Source organism: Strongylocentrotus purpuratus, unplaced genomic scaffold (assembly GCF_000002235.5).
Source record: "Strongylocentrotus purpuratus isolate Spur 01 unplaced genomic scaffold, Spur_5.0 spur5_scaffold_19, whole genome shotgun sequence".
Taxonomy (NCBI): domain Eukaryota; kingdom Metazoa; phylum Echinodermata; class Echinoidea; order Camarodonta; family Strongylocentrotidae; genus Strongylocentrotus; species Strongylocentrotus purpuratus.
The window spans coordinates 23231347-23256100 of record NW_022145604.1 but is presented as its reverse complement, the minus strand read 5'-3'; the positions used below and the strand labels follow the sequence as shown (position 1 = coordinate 23256100).

The 24754-nt window shown below is 38.0% G+C and overlaps 1 protein-coding gene across 1 annotated transcript; it reads left to right on the top strand.

Moving 5' to 3' along the window:
• Positions 1 to 510: 510 nt before the first annotated feature.
• LOC115926126 lies at positions 511 to 20618 on the top strand. Its single transcript, XM_030990640.1, has 13 exons — positions 511 to 769; positions 8377 to 8584; positions 9137 to 9287; positions 9872 to 10005; positions 12155 to 12293; positions 12985 to 13080; positions 14471 to 14601; positions 14926 to 15011; positions 15654 to 15807; positions 16419 to 16517; positions 17289 to 17447; positions 18985 to 19080; positions 20031 to 20618. Exons 1-13 carry the CDS (start codon positions 654 to 656, stop codon positions 20097 to 20099), a joined length of 1638 nt encoding a protein of 545 aa, XP_030846500.1. The 5' UTR covers positions 511 to 653; the 3' UTR covers positions 20100 to 20618.
• Positions 20619 to 24754: the final 4136 nt, after the last annotated feature.

The window sequence follows — 24754 nt, the reverse complement described above, 5'->3', positions numbered from 1 at the left end:
TATCCCGGTGCTCCTTGTTATCACATATATTATTACACTGTAACTTGTATTGTTATTGTTAATGTACTTTGCTATTGTATGTATTGTTCATTATAACCTGCCGCCTAACCCACTGGGTTGACGGGCCTGTTTTTTGTGAACATGATCTCTAATAAAGACTTGATTTACCACCTTTATACAAATCGTATGGATCGGGACAAAGACTATATTTTTGTAGCCTACGGCGTCGAAAACAAATTCTTTAACTTTTCGCTTATCATTGTTTTGTTTAACGGGTTGTCCGCTTCTGGAAATCTCCGTATAAGTCGCAGACAAAGATATGGCTGTCATGGAGTTGGTTTCATCAAACGATCCCAAGGTCGTGATTTTTCTATAGGAAAACAATTGTAACCACTTCAATTGTGAGTTCCCGCAGGTCCCTGCAGTTGTTGCCTCTGTGATTCTACAAGATTACTCAGGCATGATTTGCCTTGTTCGGATAACCTCTACCTCCCGCGTATAATAGGGAGCGCTTCGTAACATTTGAAGCATATTTACTTTACAGGTCCATGTTTCACGTGTAAATGAAGGACTTGTTACTTGTACAGCCTATCACTTCAATCTCGGAGAGCAAAAGTGGGCGTCAGAAGTTCTCCTAATCTCTAAAAAAAAAAATGGGATCGGATGTATCGACTGAGGCAAAGCCTCCCGCAGAGCCTCCAAAGAAACCAGGCGGGAAACACGTTCGTAGGACTTCCCATTGCCTTATTGTCGAGAAAAATAACTTCAGGTAAGCACTATTTGTATAAGTTCGAGGTACTGTCAGAATCACTGCCGACAATATCGAATAAATGAATTTATTAGCAATGTTGTATTGAAAAATAAATGGTTCAGATTTATATTGTGGACGACGGTTAATATGTTCTTGTTGGTCGACATTTGCTCTGGGTACAATCGCCCCGGGCTTTATACAGAGATACAGGAGGTAGGGTTAGGGTACACTCGCGTGTAAGGTTAAGGGTAGGGTTAGGGTTAGATAACGTGTTGGGTCCAGTGATTGAAAATGAAAAAATCGCTACATGAGAGTCTAGATATGTGAAGAAATAGGTTGTGTATTTGCCAGTTATTGAGGTGTTTTGTCCTCAGTGTCTCTCTCGATCCAGGTATGAATGACAATAATGGGGTTATAGCGACTGCAGGGCCCACATGAACGCCAGTATTTAGAAATTTAGAAACGTATGGCAAGCTCAGAAGTTATTTGAAACATATCTATTTACCACTTTGTAAGATCTCACAATCATGAACCCAGTGCACCATTTCCACTCTATCTGTATCCTATTCTCTGTGTTGTGCGCTATACAAAAAGGTTTAATTATTATAATTATTGTTTATAATGATTATAGCTATACCCTTGGGAAAGTGAAGAGTAGACCAAATTAGCGATTTTTTTTTAAAAAAAACATAAAGTTTAATTAATTAATAGAACTCAATATAAACGACAACTTTGTACTCTTGCTAAGTGCATCCATTACATGAAAGGTGAGTAAAGGGCACTATGAATAGGATTGATTGTGGAATATATATTGTGTAGGTCAGCCGTATTATCACTCATGTACGTGTCTTTCTAATTTCATGGAATTTAGTCATTCACTTCGTACAATCCTTCTTACGCTACTTTGCTTGGGCTGTGATTGTGGAACCATGGGACCATAAAATTAACAGAATAAGAATGTAAAACGATGCCATAGATTGGCATGGAAATGACACAGCACACCATAATGAGCTTGTTATGAAATAGAAATTAAAAAAGTAGGTGTCAGGTTGGATGGATATGAGAAATTGGCCTTGTCATACAATCTCTTATTATTGTCAAGCCAATATCTACAGGTATTGAAGCACCTGCTGGCATTGTAGAGTAAGTCGAGATTAATAATAATAAATGGGAAAATGGGAAAACGATGGTATACAAAAATGTTATGGTCCGTTAGACACAGACAATGGATGTACATATGTATGTATATAGGGGCTGACCTGTTGTTGGTAATACCCTAGTTGCACCGAAGAACTGACCCTACACCGACTTCAAAAAGATTGCTTTATTTTTGTCTATTCTGGGTTATCCTCCGTTTTCTTCTTATTCTTCTTTCATGTTTTCTTCTTGCGATTATCGATCCATGAAATGGCACCATGAAACTGAGAGAATGTGAATTCAAACAAGGTCATAAAATAGCATGAACATGATACAGCACACCATAATGAGCTTGTTATGAAATAGAACCTTAAAGAGTAGATGTCAGATTACATGAATAAAATGGCCTTGCCATACAAAAATGTCAGTATATTGTCAAGCCAACCTCTAAAGGTAAGTAAGTCAACATCAATACAATGGGAAAACGATGGTATTCAAAAACGTTATGGTCCGTTAGACAGTGTCAATAGATAAATATACATGTATGTATTTAGGAGGCTGATCTGTTGCTGGTAATACCCTATTTGCACCGAGAAAAAAAAGACGCTATACACCGACTTCAAAAAGATTTCTTTATTTTTTTCTATTCGGAATTATTCTTGTTATTTCCATTTTCTTCTTTTTATTCTTTGATTTTTTTCTTCTTGTGACTATGACACCATGAAACTGACAGCAGGCGCGGATCCAGGGGGGGGGGCCGCCAAAAAAAAGGAGAGAGAGAGAGGGAAAGAAGGGAAAGGGAAAGAGGAGAGAAAGGGAAAAAAAGAAGAGGAAGAAGAAAAGAAAAGAGGGAAGAAGTAGATCGGGGGGAGGGCAAAAGGACTTGCTTTCCAGGCTGTTGCCCCCCCCCCCCCCAATCAAAAAATAAAAGAGAAGGAAGGAAAGGGAAAGAAAAAAGGAAAAGAGGAGATACAAGTAAGGAAAAAAGAGGAAGAAGAAAAGAAAAAAAGGGGATAACGACACAACAAATCGTCTTCTTTCTCTAATGATTGAATGAAACGTAATCTTCTGCTTAGCGCGGGAGGGGGAAAAATCAATTCAGACGAGGATTATTTTTTGGGAACGGTACAACAAATCGTCTTCTTTCTCTAATAATTTATTGAAATGTCAAAGCTTCCGCGTTTTGCGGAGGAGGGAGGGGGAAACTCGCCCCTCCCTGCACCCACCCACCCCCAATTACGTCACTGCTGGTCACCATTACGAACCAATATTTGGCTCACATGATTTCAAATTTTGCCCCCCCCCCCCTAAGAAATCCTGGATCCGCGCCTGATGTATATACAACGGCAACAGTTTCAATATAAAATGTAAGTTCTTCTTACTTAAATCATTGGTCTGGAAACAATTATTTGCCCATTGTTGTGTATTGTATTACATTTTCACTGACAATGAATTCACATTGTAATGCAATTTTCAAGTTTCCCAGGAGGGGAACAGAAGATTGAGATTGTTCAGTTGTACGATAACATCACTCAGTTTGATTTGATTTGATTGGAGATATATCTCATTAAAAACAGAGTAAAGGCTATACAGTTTCAAAAAAACCTACACCATTAAACATCAAGCTCACTCACACATGATTTATTGCGACACTTTCAAGGCTACTTATTATTTCAAGTTCATGTATATACAAAGGGCAACAGCTTTAATATTAAGCGTTATGAAATTAATGGTCTGGAAAATGTTAATGCCCATCGTTGTATATTATACAATATTTTCCATAACGATGAATATACATTGTATAATGCAATTTTCAGGAAAACCATACTTGTCATTACTGTTATATTTGTTATATGATACTAAAGCAAATCGTTTCGCTTATCGATAAGATAAATCAATGTGAAGTACGTGTCAAATAATGAAATCATTACGTGCTATTTTTAACCGGACTAGACATTTGAAACGTATAAAAAATATATACACTATTGACAGCAAGCAAGTTGTTTAAACAAAGAATTCAGAAATTGAACAACATTGCACATTTTAGTCTACACGGCATGCTCTACACCCTTAGTTGGACTGTAAATAGTTGTCTTTTTAAGTCTTCCATATAAATATAAATTAAAAGGAGGTCAATAATCATTATGAAAACACCACTTTCGTAAGGTTGACACATCAATATATATTGTGCAGACATGTAACAATGTGATACTATTTTTTCTTGGGGGGGGGGGGGACGGGAGGAGGGAAATCCAAAATAGGACTGATATGTGAACATTAATATTGATAGGTCGCTTTACAAAAGGGGCATACATAGTCCTTTTTTGTGGATAGTTTTTTTTAGCAAAACACAAAATAGATGGAAGGACGGGGTACACGTGTTCCTTCAATTTTCTAAAGGGGGATCGCCCCCCATGGATAATTTGAAAAAGTGCACACCAACAAAATGTATAGCAAATACTGACTAAAGACTGCAACACGCTTTAAGGCTCTGGTGGGCCCAAGAGTACATCGTTTAGACTAATAGATATGCTAAAATCTTCTCGCTCGGTCGCTACGCTCCTTCGCAAAATACCATAAAAATATACAAGTAAATATTGAAGAAAATATGTATTCTGTTTGTATCACGTATGTACAAATTACACTGTATGTTAACAAGATTAAAAGTTATAGAAATAGATCAGTGTTCCAAAAATGAATATTCAGCTCGCTCTTTTAAGAAGTCCCTTCCTGCTCAGTACTTCCTAAAATTTACCTAGTAAATATTTACAACCCTTCGGACTAAACACTATATATCGGCAAAGTAAAAGTGAAACGTGAAAAAAGTATATTGCTTGTTTTTATGCTGTAGTTTTGCTAAAGAATGTAATTTTGTAACACAACAAAACTTCAAAAACCTGTGAGGGGTTTACATATAAGACTTATCATACAGCTTTATGGGGGTAGTCCCTTCCGTCACCTCCGCCTCTTTCACTGGCGTACTGATGGGGGGGGCAGTAACCCCCCCCCCCCCCCAATACAATTTAAACATGGGTTATTTTTAATTTGATACCAGTGATTTACAAGTATTGCTAAAATAGCAGTATTTTTCCATGAGCTCCCGGGGGCTCTACCCCCTGGAACCCACCAAGGGCCCTAAGCAGGCCCCTGTTTGCTCATCTGGCCATAATTAAATGCCTAAAGTCCTTGAGCTTTCGGGGGCTCTGCCCTCTGGACTCAACCAAGGGGCCTAAGGCGGGTCCCTAGATGCGTAATTTGGTGCCTAAAAGCCCTTCCGTTATGTATTTCTTATGTATTTCTTTGTCTTTCTTTCTCCATATCCTCTGCACTCTCCTTATGTATTTTTTTGTTTTCCCTTTTCTATTACCTTCTCTTCCCTGGGTATACGTGCTTGCACATGTACTATATATGGCTAAAAAAAAAATATGCGTGAACGGTCAAGGAGTAAGAAGAAGGCAAAAAGAGAACAAAGACGGCATCCATGGAAGCCATGTGAGAGTGTCCACCTTTTTCGCTTTTACTTTCACCCTTGCATTCTTTCCTGAATCAGAGTTTTCTCACACCTTGTAGACTCGTGCAGGTTATGTGTGTGTGTGTGCGTGTGTGTGTGAGTGTGTTTGTGTGTGTTCGTGTAACGAAATAACGTATAGAATAGCTTGGCAATTCTCATGGTTATGAGATACAATGTGAAAGGAAATGAGAGAATAATGGTCGCGTAGCTTAAATCAAAGTTCCCCATTGCAGTCCTCTCTTTTTGGATATTTTTGCATTTTGTTTTTGTAAAAGGTGTAGCGCCAGAAGAAAGAAGAGGAAGAAGAAAAGAAACGGGTGAAGAAGGAGATCGGGGGGGGGCGAAAGGGCCTTGCCTCCCAGGCTGTTGCACCCCCCCCCCCCCTCCAATAAAAAAATAAGAGAGAAGGAAGGAAAGGGAAAGAAGAGATAAAGGGAAGGAAAAGGAAGAAAAGAAAAGAAAGGGGATATCATTTGCAATTATCCCGCCGGTGGATCGAGGAGGGGCAAAGGGCCCTTACCTCCCCCCGCTCCCGTTATAACAAAGAGAGAAAGAAGGAAAAGGGAAATAGGAGAGCTAAAAAGGAACAAAAAAAGAGGAAGAAGAAAAGAAAAGGGTGAAAAGAAGACAACTGTTTACAGTCCAACTAAGGGTGTAGAGCATGCCGTGTAGACTAAAATGTGCAATGTTGTTCAATTTCTGAATTCTTTGTTTAAAAACCTTGCTTGCTGTCAATAGTGTATATATTTTGTATACGTTTCAAATGTCTAGTCCGGTTAAAAATAGCACGTAATGATTTCATTATTTGACACGTACTTCACATTGATTTATCTTATCGATAAGTGAAACGATTTGCTTTAGTATCATATAACAAATATAACAGTAATGACAAGTATGGTTTTCCTGAAAATTGCATTATACAATGTATATTCATCGTTATGGAAAATATTGTATAATATACAACGATGGGCATTAACATTTTCCAGACCATTGATTTCATAACGTTTAATATTAAAGCTGTTGCCCTTTGTATATACATGAACTTGAAATAATAAGTAGCCTTGAAAGTGTCGCAATAAATCATGTGTGAGTGAGCTTGATGTTTAATGGTGTAGGTTTTTTTGAAACTGTATAGCCTTTACTCTGTTTTTAATGAGATATATCTCCAATCAAATCAAATCAAACTGAGTGATGTTATCGTACAACTAAACAATATCAATCTTCTGTTCCCCTCCTGGGAAACTTGAAAATTGCATTACAATGTGAATTCATTGTCAGTGAAAATGTAATACAATACACAACAATGGGCAAATAATTGTTTCCAGACCAATGATTTAAGTAAGAAGAACTTACATTTTATATTGAAACTGTTGCCGTTGTATATACATCAGGCGCGGATCCAGGATTTCTTAGGGGGGGGGGGCAAAATTTGAAATCATGTGAGCCAAATATTGGTTCGTAATGGTGACCAGCAGTGACGTAATTGGGGGTGGGTGGGTGCAGGGAGGGGCGAGTTTCCCCCTCCCTCCTCCGCGAAACGCGGAAGCTTTGACATTTCAATAAATTATTAGAGAAAGAAGACGATTTGTTGTACCGTTCCCAAAAAATAATCCTCGTCTGAATTGATTTTTCCCCCTCCCGCGCTAAGCGGAAGCTTACGTTTCATTAAATCATTAGAGAAAGAAGACGATTTGTTGTGTCGTTATCCCCTTTTTTTCTTTTCTTCTTCCTCTTTTTTCCTTTCTTGTATCTCCTCTTTTCCTTTTTTCTTTCCCTTTCCTTCCTTCTCTTTTATTTTTTGATTGGGGGGGGGGCAACAGCCTGGAAGACAAGTCCTTTTGCCCCCCCCCCCCCGATTTACTTCTTCCCTCTTTTCTTTTCTTCTTCCTCTTCTTTTTTTCCCTTTCTCTCCTCTTTCCCTTTCCCTTCTTTCCTTCTCTCTTTCTCCTTTTTTTTTCTTTTTTTTTGCGGGGGGGGGGGCAAGGCCCGCTCGGCTCCCCCCCCTGGATCCGCGCCTGCTTCTCAGTTAGGGTTATGCTCACCTTTTTGGTGGTTGCAATGGTTACAGAGAATTTAAGAAAATAACAAATATTTCAAATTAGAAACTGAAAAAAACATATATTACTAAAGTAAAATGATGCTAAAAGTTTGATTATGATCAAAACCATGGTCTTTTAAAGTTTTATTTGTGCAAGAACATTATGTTGGTATGGCAACTATATGGCGGAATTTGATATTTGATATATTACTAAAGTAAAATGATGCTAAAAGTTTGATTATAATCAAAACCGTGGTATTTTAAAGATTTATTTGTGCGAGAACATTATGTTGGTATGGCAACTATATGGCAGAATTTGATAAGTAAGAAAACTATACTTGAAAAGGATTGCCATAAAAACACTATAGTCCAAACATCAAAGTAGGTAGATGCTTGGTTTTAAAACGCTATGATAATTTGCATGGGCTAATAATATCACAAATGTATCCTTTCCCTTTAGATAGACAAATAATGATCTATTCTCTCTTTGTTTGTTCATTTGTTCGTTTATTTGTACATACACGATGTCTCTTAGCGCTTTACAGATGTATTATTATCCCGGTCATCGGATTTAGGCTTGCCCGCACGCACATAGTGTATGCACATACTCCACTCCCTGGGGAGCATTCCAGCCAGGTCATTCCGGTGACATAACTATCCCGACTCTACTAGCTATGATCCCAAGTCCCTGGTTTAACTATATGTCGATTGCAATCTTAACATGTCTCGAAAATTGAAAGTTTTTTAATATTAATCTTGAGATGACAAAAAAATACATTTGTTCAGCTATCATGTTATCAATATTTGTTGCCCTATTGTTGCTGTTGTTGTTGTTGTTGTTGCTGTTGTTATTGCTGCTGCTGCTGTGTTTTTTTTCAAACCACGACAAACTTTTTTAGGGCTTTACAAAAATCTGTTCTCATCCTAATTCACTACCAGATCCAGGAGGAGACTCACTGCTCTAAAAGAATTAGACGAAGTTGACGCATCAACTACGACCGATCAACCAAAACAATCTGTGAACGGATTTCAGGAAATTGCGTCGTCGAGTATTGCTGAAGACATTGACGATGTTGATTTCCCGTATGAGAACCTCGTTTTGGAAGGCGGTGGCAGCCAGGGAAATGCTTATATTGGCGCCATAATGGTGAGAAGCGATTAAATATTCCTGCTACTATAGAACTACCTCTACCAGTACTATACTACTAGTACTACTACTATTAGGTTTTCCTGTCCATTTTAACACTTTGTTTCAATCAGTACTCTTGTAATTTTATTTCGTCCGAAAGCTTCCTAATTTTGCACGTCTCATAGTCTATTTCGTCATTGATAATTCATTTTCTAATCAATTTCATAATTTTGTATCCAATTTCGTTAAAGTCAAATTGATCTCGTCATCCCCGGCTGCCAACGGAAAATTGCGTCATTTTGCAATCGACGTCGTCAAAGCGTCATTCGAATTCGTCACTCGTCTTGTCTATGCGATGGATTTTAATGAAACTTCCTTGGTATTGATCTTACAAAGACGAATTCGACTGTTACATTCTGCAGCGGATCTCCGGGTGAGACGAATTCGAACGAAATTTGACGAAAATTGGACAAGTGTTGAAATTCTTTTAAAATGACCCATAAATGCCGACAAACTATTGCTAATGTTATCAGATTTCCTGCACGCTCTTTAATTCTTTGTATCAAATAGGAGTTGGAGCGACTTAACTTCTTGAGCAAGATTCGTCGTTTCGCTGGTTCCAGCGTTGGTTCGCTGACAGCTGCTTATCTCGCCGTAGGCCACGGGACCAACAAATTTCTCTCAATGATAAAAGATGGACCTCAATTCAACGACCTCTTAGGTGAGAAACAAATTAGAGTATCTACACGTGCGATCGCAAAGACTTTCGAGAAATCAACTTCAAGCAGTTTCAATAGCCTAGTCCGGCATTTTCCGGAGGATGTTTGGGAACATTACAGTGACGTGTTGCGTTGTTCCAACAATGCCCCCCCCCCCCCCTGTTAACACCCCGAACGTATTTGCGGTCGTGTAAGATAAACAAATATAAAATAAAATCGAATCGATTCTAGGGAAATATATAATAGTGATAAAATAGGCAGTGGTATAGCTACAGGGGCACATGGGATTATGCCCCCCCCCCCCCACCATCAAATGGAAGTAGAAACAGCAAGACACAAGGGGAAAAGAGAAGTGGGGGACCGGAAGGGAAACATGACCAAAAGACACTACGATCTTCTCCTATAAGTGCAGCACTGCATGTATTTTTCGTTTTCTAGAATTTCCTGAGTTGGTTAATGAGTGGTCGATGTGCGTGATCCGCAAGATAATTTAAACACATCACGTCATAATAAGTGACAACGACAAAATAAACAATCACAATATACTCATTTTGTATTCCTCCTCACGTGGTTTCTCTTATTGAAGACGCACCTTGTGGAAAATGCAGCCTGGTGCCCAACCTGTTTAGGTACATGGGATGGCATCCCGGAAGAACCGCCTATCAGTCTTTCGGTGAGAACATTGCTGAGAAGCTAGGAGACCCAAACGCCACATTCAAGGTAAGTCGGCCGTTGTACGATACGTGTTCCTTCGACAATTGATCTATGATCATTTCTAAATTCCTTAAAAGTCCACCACATACTATCCGATCTGACTATGATCCGATTTTTGAAGAATTTGCAGTTGCATTTGATTAGAGCATTCAAATTCTAAGATCCTAATTATTGATGATCTGAATGTTCATATGATTTAAATTTAAATTTAAACGGATTTCAAGCTTGCTTGGAGGAGAAAAGGCTACTTCGGCTCAATTTGATGCCAATTCAGTTTTAGAACCTGAATCAAGAAGGTGATTGCTGTTGTGTGTATTTTTTTGTAAATCTATATATCTAATGTTGGTGCCATTTCTTCGAAAAATAGGATCGCATGAAGATCGTATAATTTGCGGTGGGCTTAACTGGGTTCAACAATAAACCGTACCCTACTATAAATCTAACCCCAAAAAACCTAAAAGCAAACCCAAGCCCTTACCATAAACTTTTGACAAAATAAAGTCACCGGAGGGGCAACCATGGTGTATTAAAAGAAGCAGTTGTGCACGCGTAGGCCTAATTTAATAGCGAGTTCTAGCTCAGCGACGGAAAGACCTTCTACGCCGCGGGAGCATTCAATAAAACGGCCGTCGCACACAGACCGCCCTCGTTACAATCTGCGATTTCGCTTTTCGGTGAACGCGTACGTATAGTATGAAGGAGCTGACGTCACCGGCAACGCGCAACAACCCCAATGCCCTGCCACGCAATACAGTACAGACGGGACTACACGACTTCACTCGATCAAGCCACAAAACGGCTTTTCATCATATTTCAACAATTCATTATTCAGTTTTAAAACAGTTTATGTTATATCCATATTCTTGTCGTTATAGTTATGAAACAATGATCGAAATAAAAACTCACCGAAGAGCCGTTGGCGTTGAAATTCGTCCCCTGATGTTCTCATCGCATGTAATAAAACATCTTTGGTACAAGCTCGCTGATTGGCTGTTGATTCACTTGGGACGTCATTGAGAACGCCCGTAAATTTGGCCAAAAACTGTTCTGGATTTCAGTAGTAGGTTTTCGCAAGCTCAACGCGGACGGATAATCTGCGGTTCGTGTGCAAAATCGAGAAGCTACTATAGTAACAGCGGGGTGACCAATGAGGTACTGAAATCCAGGACGAAAATTCCCTAATGTTTGTCAAACATGGCAACAACTAATGTATGAAGTTTGGATTATGTCTATTGAAGTACTATTATTCTTTTCAGGTGAATGGAATAGTTTGTATCGAGGCACTTCACAAAGAAGTATGCATTACATTTGGTTACATTACGAAAATTGCCTATTGTAATTATATTACAATACCTCTGGAATATGCGTACGCGTTCACCGATAAGCGAAACGGCTTATTGTAACGAGGGCGGTCTGTGTGCGACGACCGTAACCCTCAGTGCCCCTGCGTCGTAGAAGGTCTGACGGTCTCTGAGCGAAAACTCGCTAGGACCTCCGCGGTCACTCCGCTGTTACTATAGTAGCTTCTAGATTTTGCACACGAACCGCAGATTCTCCGTCCGCGTTGAGCCTGCGAAAACTCCCTTATATTATGTGGCAAGGACATTACAATGGTGATGCGCACACCGAGACGCACATTGTACAATTGTATTGTTTGGCTGATTGCACTGCATGATTTGACGTCATCCAATAAAGCAAATGGCGTCCTGCATGATTGCGCGACTCTGTTTTTCTCTTCTTATATTTTGGATCGGGTTTGTAGTCAATTTCTCGATGTAATACTCATATTGTTGACCCGTCTTACAAAAACAGATAGTACAGGTTTTATGTAGTGCACTGGTTAAGCCACAACGAGACGGACAATGAGCTCGACAAGTCTTCTTCATTATCTGACTGTGACATAACCTAACTGCAGTGTATAATCACTAATGCACTCGCAAACATGAGTGATTTGCATTTTCATGTTTATACTATGGGACGCTAGTTTATCCATTTCTTGAACCCAGCAGTGGGTCAATTTTTTGTAGAATACGAATTCAAGACTTTGTTTTCAGGATCAAGAAAAACAAAAATCTCTGGTTTCTATAATGATAGTTATAATAATTTCTCGGCTATAAAATCGAACAACTCTTTCGTCCCTTGCTTCCTTTAATAGGACCTTTATGTTAAGACGGGGAGAGAACTATGCGTGGTGGTTACCAATCTTACCACGATGATGGAGGAATATTGTCACGTCAAAACCACTCCCAACATGCCAATAAGGACAGCTGTCAGGATGTCTATGTCTGCTCCAGGTGAGAACTAAACCATTTGAATTTACGCGACAACTTCTAAAAACTGTTGATATGCAAAACCAAATAAATATATCCACTGATTTATTTTTCAAGAAATACAATATCAACATGAACGCAGAAAACCTAAGTTTTGCATTCTTGCATCAATATTCGACTTCAAACACATTTGTTTTGAACAACCTTGCAGAAATGTCTCTTGAAGGACATCATCTTTCACATTACGATACAGTTAAAGTGAAATTTTGCCATCAATTGTGTTGTTGTTTTTTTTGTTATGTAGGGGGGGGGGGCTCCAAACTGTAAATCTTATTATCAAAATACCCTGTGCTATTGTTTCACAGTAATGTACAATTGTGAATCTCTCTTATATGCTACGTTTTCGTGTCTCCTGTATGAGGGATGTAATTATATTTAATACTCCAGTTGATCATGTTTATACCAACGTCTAGTAATTGACCTATATAAACCTCATTCGTTAAAAGTCTCGTTCAAGTATGATGCGGTAAACCGTATATTTTTAATGATGAAGTAACGTGTAAAACGCTTCTTATTTCCATATGTTATAATTCAACGTGTCATATCTAAACGAGCCTTATATCTCATGAACATGGTGAAAGTAGATGAATAAATTTGCATCACCCTATTGTTTTGTTTTGTTGTTGTTGTTGTTTCTTACCTTATTATTGCGCAGTTGTTTTCGTTCCTGTAAAGCGGCAATACTTGGGTCGTACCGATCTTTATATCGACGGCGGTGTTTTGTGCAACTATCCAGTTCACTGTTTCGATGGTAAGTATAATCATTAATAATGTTGAATATCGAAGAGTAGCAACGAACAGTGGCGTAGCTATGGGGGCGGGGTGGGAGCACGGGGGCATGTGCTCCAAAAATCGAATGGCAAAAAAGAGAGGTGGGAGAGAAGGGAGAGCGTGAAGGAAGAGGAAAAAGAACGTGATATAATAAAAGGAGATTTGAATAACGTCAATATCATAAATACAAAGTATCAGAAACCGCTAGATGCTCAAATGTATATTTACTTGTACATATACATTGCTTCATATAATTCGATTATAGAATGTATTGTAAGTTGTTATTCATAACAAGTTTCATGAAACAAGAACCTCTTCTTTGTCTGCTTTGATAATCATTAATAATGTTGAATATCGAAGAGTAGCAACGAACAGTGGCGTAGCTATGGGGGCGGGGTGGGAGCACGGGGGCATGTGCTCCAAAAATCGAATGGCAAAAAAGAGAGGTGGGAGAGAAGGGAGAGCGTGAAGGAAGAGGAAAAAGAACGTGATATAATAAAAGGAGATTTGAATAACGTCAATATCATAAATACAAAGTATCAGAAACCGCTAGATGCTCAAATGTATATTTACTTGTACATATACATTGCTTCATATAATTCGATTATAGAATGTATTGTAAGTTGTTATTCATAACAAGTTTCATGAAACAAGAACCTCTTCTTTGTCTGCTTTGATAATCATTAATAATGTTGAATATCGAAGAGTAGCAACGAACAGTGGCGTAGCTATGGGGGCGGGGTGGGAGCACGGGGGCATGTGCTCCAAAAATCGAATGGCAAAAAAGAGAGGTGGGAGAGAAGGGAGAGCGTGAAGGAAGAGGAAAAAGAACGTGATATAATAAAAGGAGATTTGAATAACGTCAATATCATAAATACAAAGTATCAGAAACCGCTAGATGCTCAAATGTATATTTACTTGTACATATACATTGCTTCATATAATTCGATTATAGAATGTATTGTAAGTTGTTATTCATAACAAGTTTCATGAAACAAGAACCTCTTCTTTGTCTGCTTTGATAATCATTAATAATGTTGAATATCGAAGAGTAGCAACGAACAGTGGCGTAGCTATGGGGGCGGGGTGGGAGCACGGGGGCATGTGCTCCAAAAATCGAATGGCAAAAAAGAGAGGTGGGAGAGAAGGGAGAGCGTGAAGGAAGAGGAAAAAGAACGTGATATAATAAAAGGAGATTTGAATAACGTCAATATCATAAATACAAAGTATCAGAAACCGCTAGATGCTCAAATGTATATTTACTTGTACATATACATTGCTTCATATAATTCGATTATAGAATGTATTGTAAGTTGTTATTCATAACAAGTTTCATGAAACAAGAACCTCTTCTTTGTCTGCTTTGATAGGGTGGTGGCTTTCTATGAAACCTGAAGATGCTCTCCTGAAGAAGATGCAACCTTTGGAGGATGCAGCCAAACTCCTCACAAAGAAGGAGAGGTTTGGAATGTTCAACGACAAAACCTTTGGCATGATCATCGTAAGTTCATGCTCCGGCATTCAATATAACAAATAATTTCAACCGACACATTTACAATTTCAAGAGTTATGTAAGATTTAACCGAGGCCGCACGCCAGGGTTGAAATATAATGACAGAGGCGATTTTTTAAGTTGAACAACGGAAGGGATGCGATGCTTGTTAAAATAGGGGATATTTTCGATCAGATACTTTTAATGTTTCTAATCTTTGGAGTCAGGCCCTCTCAATTACATTTAGGTTGCCTTCGCAAGTTGTCCCGACCTAGCTTGAGATCAAACTAACTGTGTAACTAACTAAATTGTATTTTGCTCTTCTTCCAACAGTACAGTGATTACGACTCCCATGTACTGGCTACCAATCCAGATTTAGAAGCCCCCATTGCACCTATACCAGATACAAAACTTGCCAGGTAAGTTGACGGACAGTATACATAGGATATTATCGTGTCCATTGCGAATTTTCATCGGACTGTGGATTACATGGTTCGAGGTTCGAGTCCCGCCGCGGCACCAATGTCCTTTGGCAATATATACATGATCTCTATGTGTCACCCTCTACCCGGGTGATGTAAATGAGAATCCGGTAGGGAAAAATTCCTCGAATGCCAGAGCGCCTTCTCTTGCAGTTTGGCTAGTAACATTTTGGTTAGTAACATTACAACGCCTGGTGACTCTAGTATTAAGTGTTATATGAATGTTGTTATTGTTAAAGAACTCGAATTGTCTAAAACCTTGTAAAATGGATAACAATGAACATTTATTTGTTTACATACGATATATCTCTCTCCTCGTTTTTAGCATGCCTACATGACTTATACTTTAATGGGAGCGTATAGAGACATTTTAAATTACTCTCGGCAGGCTATAGGTATCAGATATCAAGTCATCTTTCTTATTACAGAGAGCTAATCTGTAAAGCGCTAAAAGACTTCTATATTATTATTATTGATTTCTGTCCAACGCATGTCAAACGAGTATGACTTTTTTGTTTCTTGTATGATTATTTGATATGTATCTAACCATTCGTATCGCCTTTAATTGGCCTCATCTAGAGCTCACGAAAAAATAAAACAGAAGCGAGATTTGAACTGTAAACAGCATCGCCTGGTGACAGACGCCATGACCCAATTTCTGAAGGTTCTGGATCAAAATAGTATCGGAGATACTACGATTAATATCAACGCGTTCAAGCAAGTCTTCAACAATGTACGTATCACGATACATCACACGATATACCAAAGTGCATGAGGAAAATTAAAAATGTTCACCACAGAATGATAAGTGCTCTTTGTTTCATATCAACAGAGTAGCTCCTTAGTGAGAGCTGCATGATCTTCACGGCTCATAATTGAAATTTCTCCCAGGAAGCATTACATTTATAAAATGTACGTATCGTCTTTAACTTTAAAATATCTAATCGTCTAATCAAGGACCGACTAAAAAATTGTAAAAGTGAAGGAGAGATTACATTGGAAACTATTCAAATAAACCACGTCTTTATTCTTAAACCATATATATATTACAGAGATTCATACTCCCACTTATATATAAAGTCTGACACTGGAATTATATACCTCTATATGATGTAAGCGCATTTACTGTCGTAACCACCTTTTTTTATAGTGCTCTCACTCGATAGGCCAATTGTTAGTGTAATTTTAACCAGATATTTTTTGTACAATGATAAAATTATCATCTTTCTGACAGCTTACCCTTTCATAAGCTAATTTCTAAATCCTTTGTTCTAAGCCGCATGTAATTCTGTTTCCGTTTAGTTTCGATTTTTGATATTTTCTTCTCTTTTCTTCTCATGATAGAATGAGGAGTTTACACCTGACCAAGCTCGCATTCTGTTCGGAGAAAATATGACTGTCGATGAAATATTTGACAGCCTTGATGCCAACTCCGACGGAGAGGTACATCCTTTTCTTAACCCCTTTGACTTCAGAATGATCTCATTCACATAACCTGAATACCGTGATCACTCGGTTTCCATAACCGATGGGTTAACTTAGAATAATTTTTAATTGATACTCTCTTTAACATCAAATTGTATACCAGTGTCCCGCTCTCTTCACATTTTCCTCATCGTACTGCGTTTCATTTTAGACCTACTCTCAAATTTCTTTCAATTGCTATGCAGGACAAAAAAAATAATGTTTAGATTTGTAGTTTTCCAGTACCTTCTTATATACAGTAATGCAACATTTACTCAAAATTTTAATGTAAAATCTAAAAGATTTGAAATCTTATTGGGTAGTTACCAGGAAAGTCCCTCCTTAGAAGGTGAAAGAAATATCTGTTAAATGAAATTAAAAAATAGGGCAGCTCGTGATGGCCGGAGTAAAATCTCGGTTACACCTATACGAGACCGAACAATCATTTACATTAGCCCTTATTTGTGTAGGTCGGTCGGAAAGGAGTTGGTTTGACGGTTTAATAGCTTTTTTAGATATGACACGGTAAAACGCAAAAAACAAAAAAGGGCTGCTGCTTATTATTGTTCTCTTATGTGTAATGAATGGCAAGGAGGTCCCTGTACGTTTTCACTTAAAGCTAGGAAACATATAGCATATTGCAATTTACATCGTTAAAAAAGCGCATTTGTTTATCGCAGCTTAAGTGAGGTATATAATGCAAAAGAGAAAAAAGAACTACTGATTTATGTCATTTTGTTTGACATGTAGATTGACTTCAATGAGCTAATGTCCTTAGCGCAGAATGAGGGAGTAGGAATCCAGACTCATCATATTGGAACGGGGCGGCTTGATATCAAGAACGTAGCAGATTATCTCACTGGAATCTTCAGCATGCTACTGCTGAACGTCAAAAGAGCTTTCCTAGAGGTCAGTTGTTTTGTTACAAACTAATATTCCTCCCTGCTACTTGCAGTCACACCAACACAACTGAATCTTGCTTGACTGATTTCATACCGAACGGACGATAACATTACCTGCAATGGCCCACATTGTTCGGATTGGTGTCCATCTTGTGTCGGATTGGTGGTGGTGGGACTGAGATGAAATATCTTGGTCACACAATGAGACAGAGGTCGCGCCGACCGTATCTGGACACCTACCCCCTGGACATCCATCCCGGATAACCACCCCAGTCAACTACCCCCAGTCAACTACCCCCAAGGACAACTACCCCCTAGGGCAACGACCCTCTAGGACGACTACACCCCGGACAACTACCCCCAGAAACTATCCCTAGGGCAAGTACCCCGGACAACTACCCCCCAGGCAACTACCCCCTACGACAACCATCCTCTAGGACAACTACCCCGGACTGTGGGGTAGTTGTCCTAGAGGATGGTTGTCGTAGAGGGTAGTTGCCAGGGGGGTAGTTGTCCGCGGGGTAGATCCGGGGGTAGTTGTCCTAGGGTAGGTGTCCAAGGGGGTAGTTGTCCGGGGTACTTGTCCTAGGGAGTAGTTGTCTGGGGGTAGTTGTCCTAGGGGGTAGTTGACTGGGGGTGGTTATCCGGAGGTTGGATGTCCAGGGGGTAGGTGTCCTAGAACCCACGACGACATCAGACCGAACAAAAAATAACATTGCCCAGCTCGAGCGGCCAAGAGTTTAGAGTCGTCTTGGCAGTGTGGACAAAACCTCAGTTCCACCAAAAAGACCGACACAAGGAACATATTATCATTACCCTAAACAGCTAAGAATAGGTCGATGTGGATTCCGTCTGGCGAAATGACTCACTGATGTATAACTAAATGTCTACTTGTGCTTGATGCTTAAGTCACATCGACGAGGTCACCACCAGAGACCTACACATACAGAACAAACTATTACATTACCCCCAAATGAACAAGAATCAGCCGATCTGCAGTTAATTTTTCAGTGTGACTGACCAGCATTATCTCATGAGGTATGAAAGAACATATGCGGGGGTTGGACAACATTTTCCATATGACACTTTATAGCAGTGAGAACTTTCCATGGGAAAATAGAAAAAATAGTTGTGATTTCAATTTAACATTTCTTCAACAAATTGGGAAAAAAATCATCATATTTTTATTTTGTTAGTATGAACAAAGCCAAAGTTTGACGATTATTCGAGGGTGCGTCGGGGAGGTGGATTCGGAAGTACGTGTTGTATCCGTGTGTATGTTTCCCCTTTTAATCTTCACCCCACTCATCTCTTATAAGAGCTTGATCAATCTTTTTCCCCTAAAGCCGATCGCAAAGACTTTTATTTTCAACAACCTTGTCCACCAAATGTTGAAATAAATTGTTGGCAGTGTAGAACGTAATCTGAATATGATTTCTTCGGGACTATAAACAAAAACAAAACAGCCATTAAGTTGATTTATCGAAGGTCTATGCGATCTTTTTCTGCACTTTTCTTCCACTTATTAAACATTGGGACTACAGGGCCATGACATTGAGCGTACGGTACTCATCAACACTGTCTATGTGAAATCCATGGACTTCAGCCCAGAGACAGAGGACCTGGATTTCTTAGTAGAGGTACTTACTCTTCTTGTACTAAATTTGTTATGAATACTGAACAAAATAAAGATGGTACATATCTAAATTTTACTTTCATACAATTTCGAAAACTTAAAAGAAAATTTCATTGTGAACATACCTGCGGCTACCATTTGAAATACACCAATTGTTGGACTGCCTCACAATTTTTCCAGTCCTCATTTCACACTTCTATAATTCTACTTTAAATCACATAATTATCCATTTGGAGGTGGGTGGGGTTGGGGTTGGTGCCCATTGCAAATTGAATGTACAACTATGGACCATCGCCCCACGGTATCATAATCTTCTGTTGGTTTGCTGTTTACTGCTTGTATTATTCGTCCACCTACGTCAGGAGTAATTGGTTGAATTGATTCATAGCTTTAGTAGGTTTAGGCGTTTGATATTGAACCAGAGTACACTTGTGAATCTCTATGTAATCAATATGTTCCGGTTATTACTGTGTAGTAAAAAGCTGAAAAGATTATAATTGAGGGTTTGATTAAATTAGGTATTTCCCATGTTTTATCCCAAATAGTCTAATATAAAATAATTTTTACTCGCAAAGCATGTACCCTGGAAATATTCACGAACGCGTATGAAGGTATCAAATCTGTAATACCATTTAATAACAATTTGATTTAATATTCCTGAGTTTTTTGTTTTGTTGGATATTATTTTTAAATAATTAATATCGTTACAATAATATTGTCAAATGAAGAGATTTTGTTTTTGTCTGTAACTGGATAAAATTCAGATATCGTACGGGAATACTCTGAAGATGTTTTGCAATTTTCTGTCTTTGGTCGTTATCTCTCCTTTGACAACATGTTGCATTCATTCTCTCTCTCTCTCTTTCTCTCATTCTCTCTATCTCCCCCTCTCATTCTTTCTGTCTGTCTGTATGTCTCTCTATATATATTCCCCTTTCCTATTCACGCAAACAGCAAGGCCGTCGTGGAGTTCGAACGTTCCTCAAATACCACAACAAGACTGCGAAGGAAGAAGCATCATAAAGTCACATCCCGAAGTGTATGGCAACTCGGTAAAAATGTAAAAGTTCAAGGAGACCTCATCCACAGAAATAAATTTAGTTATTCTGAGAGATTTGTTGTACTCATTAATCTACAAGATTCCCTACCAAAGGGTGGAGGAAAGGCTTGATGCAAGAATGATGTACAGCTTCTCAGCACGGGCATCGCTATTTTCTTGATGACGTTACGTACTATGTGACGTCGATTATCAAGTAGTATCAAATGTATAGATGCTTCCTTCCCAGTTGTTTGTAGTGATGAAGCATATCCTTCACATGATATTATCCTTTGTACTTCAATTACCAGAACCCCAAATTGCGTAAATAAGTTGATGCTTTTCTGGGGTAAAGGTTTCGCCTAAGTGAAATTGACTTGTCAACTGCTATATTTTAGTATTGTTAAATTAATTACGTGTAGTTACAATTTTCCCCTGTTATATATTTTTCACCAAATATAATGTTTTCCTTCTTAGCTATGATTTTCCCTGATTGAAAAGTAAAGGTTTTTTCATTGAATTAGAATGTCAAGACGTACAGCTACTGCATGGGCTAGTCTATTATATTCCTTTCTAAATGGATGTGTTGTATATCGTACATGTCCTTAGGATAATATAATGTGGAAAATAGATTTTGAAATTTTTTTTTTTTGTGGAAGCAATCAGAGAAGGTTAATCATCTAGCATAAACATGTAAGTATTGGTGTGTAGTGCAAGGTTTTGGAGTCATCAAAATGATAAAAAAAATTGCCCAGTCTTGGTAAAGTAACAAGCACTGTACACAGAAAGATATTGATATGGGACTACACAAACATATGGCATACAAATCGGGCAGGCATACAAAGATGTTACTTGTTATATCTGGGATATGAAGTCATTTAAAATAGATTTTCAGAGAATAACTTTTTTCTTTGATGTTCTATCACACTTGCATTGAACGCTCACAAATAATTTTTTTTACCTTTCCCCAGAACTCAACCTTCTCTTTAATTGATGTAACATGGGCGGCTTTCTGCTTTGTTGATTATTGATTTTCTCCCAGACTAATAGTAATCGACAATATTTTATTGCAACGTGCGCACTTCGGGAATGTGATGGTGCGGTTAGCATTGATAACATGGCTTTCTGCTTGTTTCAGAGTATCAAAATACCAAGCCCTCAAGAAAGTGGAATTGTCGGAAATATGCATTTATTGGAAATTACATATAATAGTAGACATTGCCACGCAGTTAAAATGTCCAACAATCTTCAAATATGAAGGAGAAGTAGGAGGGGGAAGGTTCATAGATATCTGATCCTATTTTGGGGGCTGTACTGACTTTTCTTTTTATTTAATGATTACACCATGGAGGGACAACTCAGCCTATAAAACATGGCCAAACTTCTCGATTTTAGAAATCTTTTTCCCCAGAAGTTTGCTCAGTGTACCAGTACCATTTGCTTATACAAAAACATAATATACCGGTATATAAATATTGAATAAGGCAGACTAATGGGACATGGATGGTGTAGTCCGAGTTTCACGCCTTGCAAGCGGTCATCAGACAACTGATAGCATTCTTCAAAGTACATGATTCCTCTACAAGACTACAACCTTGGTATACGCTCAAAATAAGACTTAACTAATACAATACAATAAGACAGCGGTGAAATAACGACTGCAGAATATCCCTCGCTGTTCTTTTTCGATAAGCCTGATATATAACCCGGGTGTAAACATAACAAACTTGTCACATGCTTTTGTTTTTATTTTAAACTCTGACATTTTTACCTCTGACATTTTTACCTCTGACATTTTTTCCTCTGACATTTTTACCTCTGACATTTTTACCTCTGACATTTTTACCTCTGACATTTTTTCCTCTGACATTTTTACCTCTGACATTTTTACCTCTGACATTTTTACCTCTGACATTTTTTCCTCTGACATTTTTACCTCTGACATTTTTACCTCTGACATTTTTACCTCTGACATTTTTTCCTCTGACATTTCGTCACTGTTTTCACGAAGTGACGGTAGTGAAAAAGAATTGCATTCACTTTGCGTTACGATTTTCCTCACTACCGTCACTTCGTGAAAACAAGGACGATTTTTACCTCTGACATTTTTACCTCTGACATTTTTACCTCTGACATTTTTTCCTCTGACATTTTTACCTCTGACATTTTTACCTCTAACATTTTTACATCTGACATTTTAAACTCTGACATTTTTACCTCTGACATTTTTTCCTCTGACATTTTTACCTCTGACATTTTTTCCTCTGACATTTTTACCTCTGACATTTTTACCTCTGACATTTTTACCTCTGACATTTTTACCTCTGACATTTTTTCCTCTGACATTTTTACCTCTGACATTTTTACCTCTGACATTTTTACCTCTGACATTTTTACCTCTGACATTTTTACCTCTGACATTTTTTCCACTGACATTTTTACACCGAGCCGTACAACTACCCCTGGTACGTCACATTTTCAAGAAAATTGCTGCTCCCATGTCATGCTAAAGCCATTACATCATGCCAAGAATATCCTGATTTATATATATATATATATATATATATATATATATCTCTTGTACACTTTCGTAAGGAATATTGTACATCAAAGTGCATGAATACATCTAATTTTTCAGAGTACCTTTATTGATTCTTTGGGGTGAGGTAAAAGTGTTCAACGTAAAAGTGTCGGAGATGGAATGCGGAGTTACAAGGAAACATGTCAGGGACAAAAATATCAGATGTAAAAAAATGTCAGATGTAAAATTGTCAAAGGCTATTTACTCCTGATATTTTTACCACTGACATTGTTACCTCGGCTCCAGCACTTTTACCTCAGATATTCTTACCACTATACTTCGTTTTACCTGGCACAGATTTTCCGCTCTATTCGTCATTTTACTTTTATAATTCATCTGTATTGACGTACCGCATTATGTACAAAATCTTAGTTTTAGCTTATAAATGCATTCATGAATTGGCACCAATTTATCTGCAAGAATTAATCGAGGAATACAAACCCTCACGCAGTTTACGCTCATCTTCACAATTAAACCTCGTACCTACTTCTGTGTCAACTCTTTCTTATGGTAATCGCTCCTTACTCAAAGCTTCTGCTGAACTTTGGAACAGATTACCTTTAAATGTAAAAAACTGTCAAACCGTTAACCTATTCAAAACTAGTCTCAAGACACATTTATTCCAAATTGCGTTCAATGATTAATTAAAGGGATCGTTTAACAATGTTAAATCTGAGATACACGGCCTTACGTGTTATCAGTGTCTGTGATATGATGTAATATTGAAGCCCTAAAAAATTGCGCTTCAAAATGATCAAGAAGTGCCTCAAAAAAATAAAAAATCTTTGAGTGACCGGTTTTACCATACTCGTTTTCCCCAATAGACTGTAGTGTTATGAAAACCGTCAGGCGAACGGTTTTCAAAATTTGTAATTCCAATCATAAATATCTTGATAATCAGACGGGCGATCGGCTTGTAAAAGTCACGGGGTTCCTGACTGACCTAAAGGTTTATAATTATCATTGCATCATGAGCTAAATCCAGAATATGTTTTCAGAATCTGAGACAAAGTTACCGGATCCCTTTAACTCTGTTCACTTTGACGTGTATTCCATATGTATTGTAATTTGTATGTTTGTTTGCATTTTTAGTTTTGTATAAGATGTAATTGTATATCAGTCTATTTTGTGTGTATAGCACTTAGAGACTTCGGTGGTAAGCGCTTTATAAGTAACGGTTTTATTTATTATTATTATTATTATTATTATTATTATTATTATTATTATTATTATTATTATTATTATTATTATTATTATTATTATTATTATTATTATTATTATTATTATTATTATTATTATCATTATTATAATGTATCATATTTACTTGACATTTATGCCATGTAATAGCCTAAGGGATACATTGCATATACTGGATATGCCTAAAAGGCTTATTCACATGGTTATTACACTGAATAAGTATAGATGTAGGATCTGCAATTAGAAGACTGTGAATCTGGACTGAGTATGAGAAACCAGTTGGTAATCCCTTTATCAGTAACTAGGGGCAGACAAATCCTTGTGCGCTTATCTTCATGGTGATCAACTTACTGGAAAAAAATTCGCGTCCAATATTCGTGTCCCTTTTGGGCCGACGCAGACGTATATATGTGACGTTTACCTATGCAACAAATTTGTGGATTTTCACGTCAAGACGTGAATCACAAAATTGACGTTATTAAAGGCTTTATTGTCTTTTTACGTCCAAGACGTAGAAAAAAAATCTGCGTCCAATATTCATGTCTGCGTGTCCCTTTTGGGAGACGCAGACGTGAATATCGGACGCAGATTTTCAAGTCTGCGTGTCCCTTCAGGGCCATTGAGTACAGAAAAACGAAAAAGTTACCAAGCAAAGGTATACGTCAATTTTGTGGATTTTCACGTCTTGGATGTACAAAACTAAAAATTTGTTGCATAGGTATACGTCAAATTTTGCGTTTGCGTTTCCCTTAGGAGCCACCATACTTCATAGTATTTGCTAACCCCAAGAATCAGTGTCACGTAAAGCAAACTGTTCCTTATTATTCGATGGACTAAATTTTCACTGTTCAGTTCCACACATAG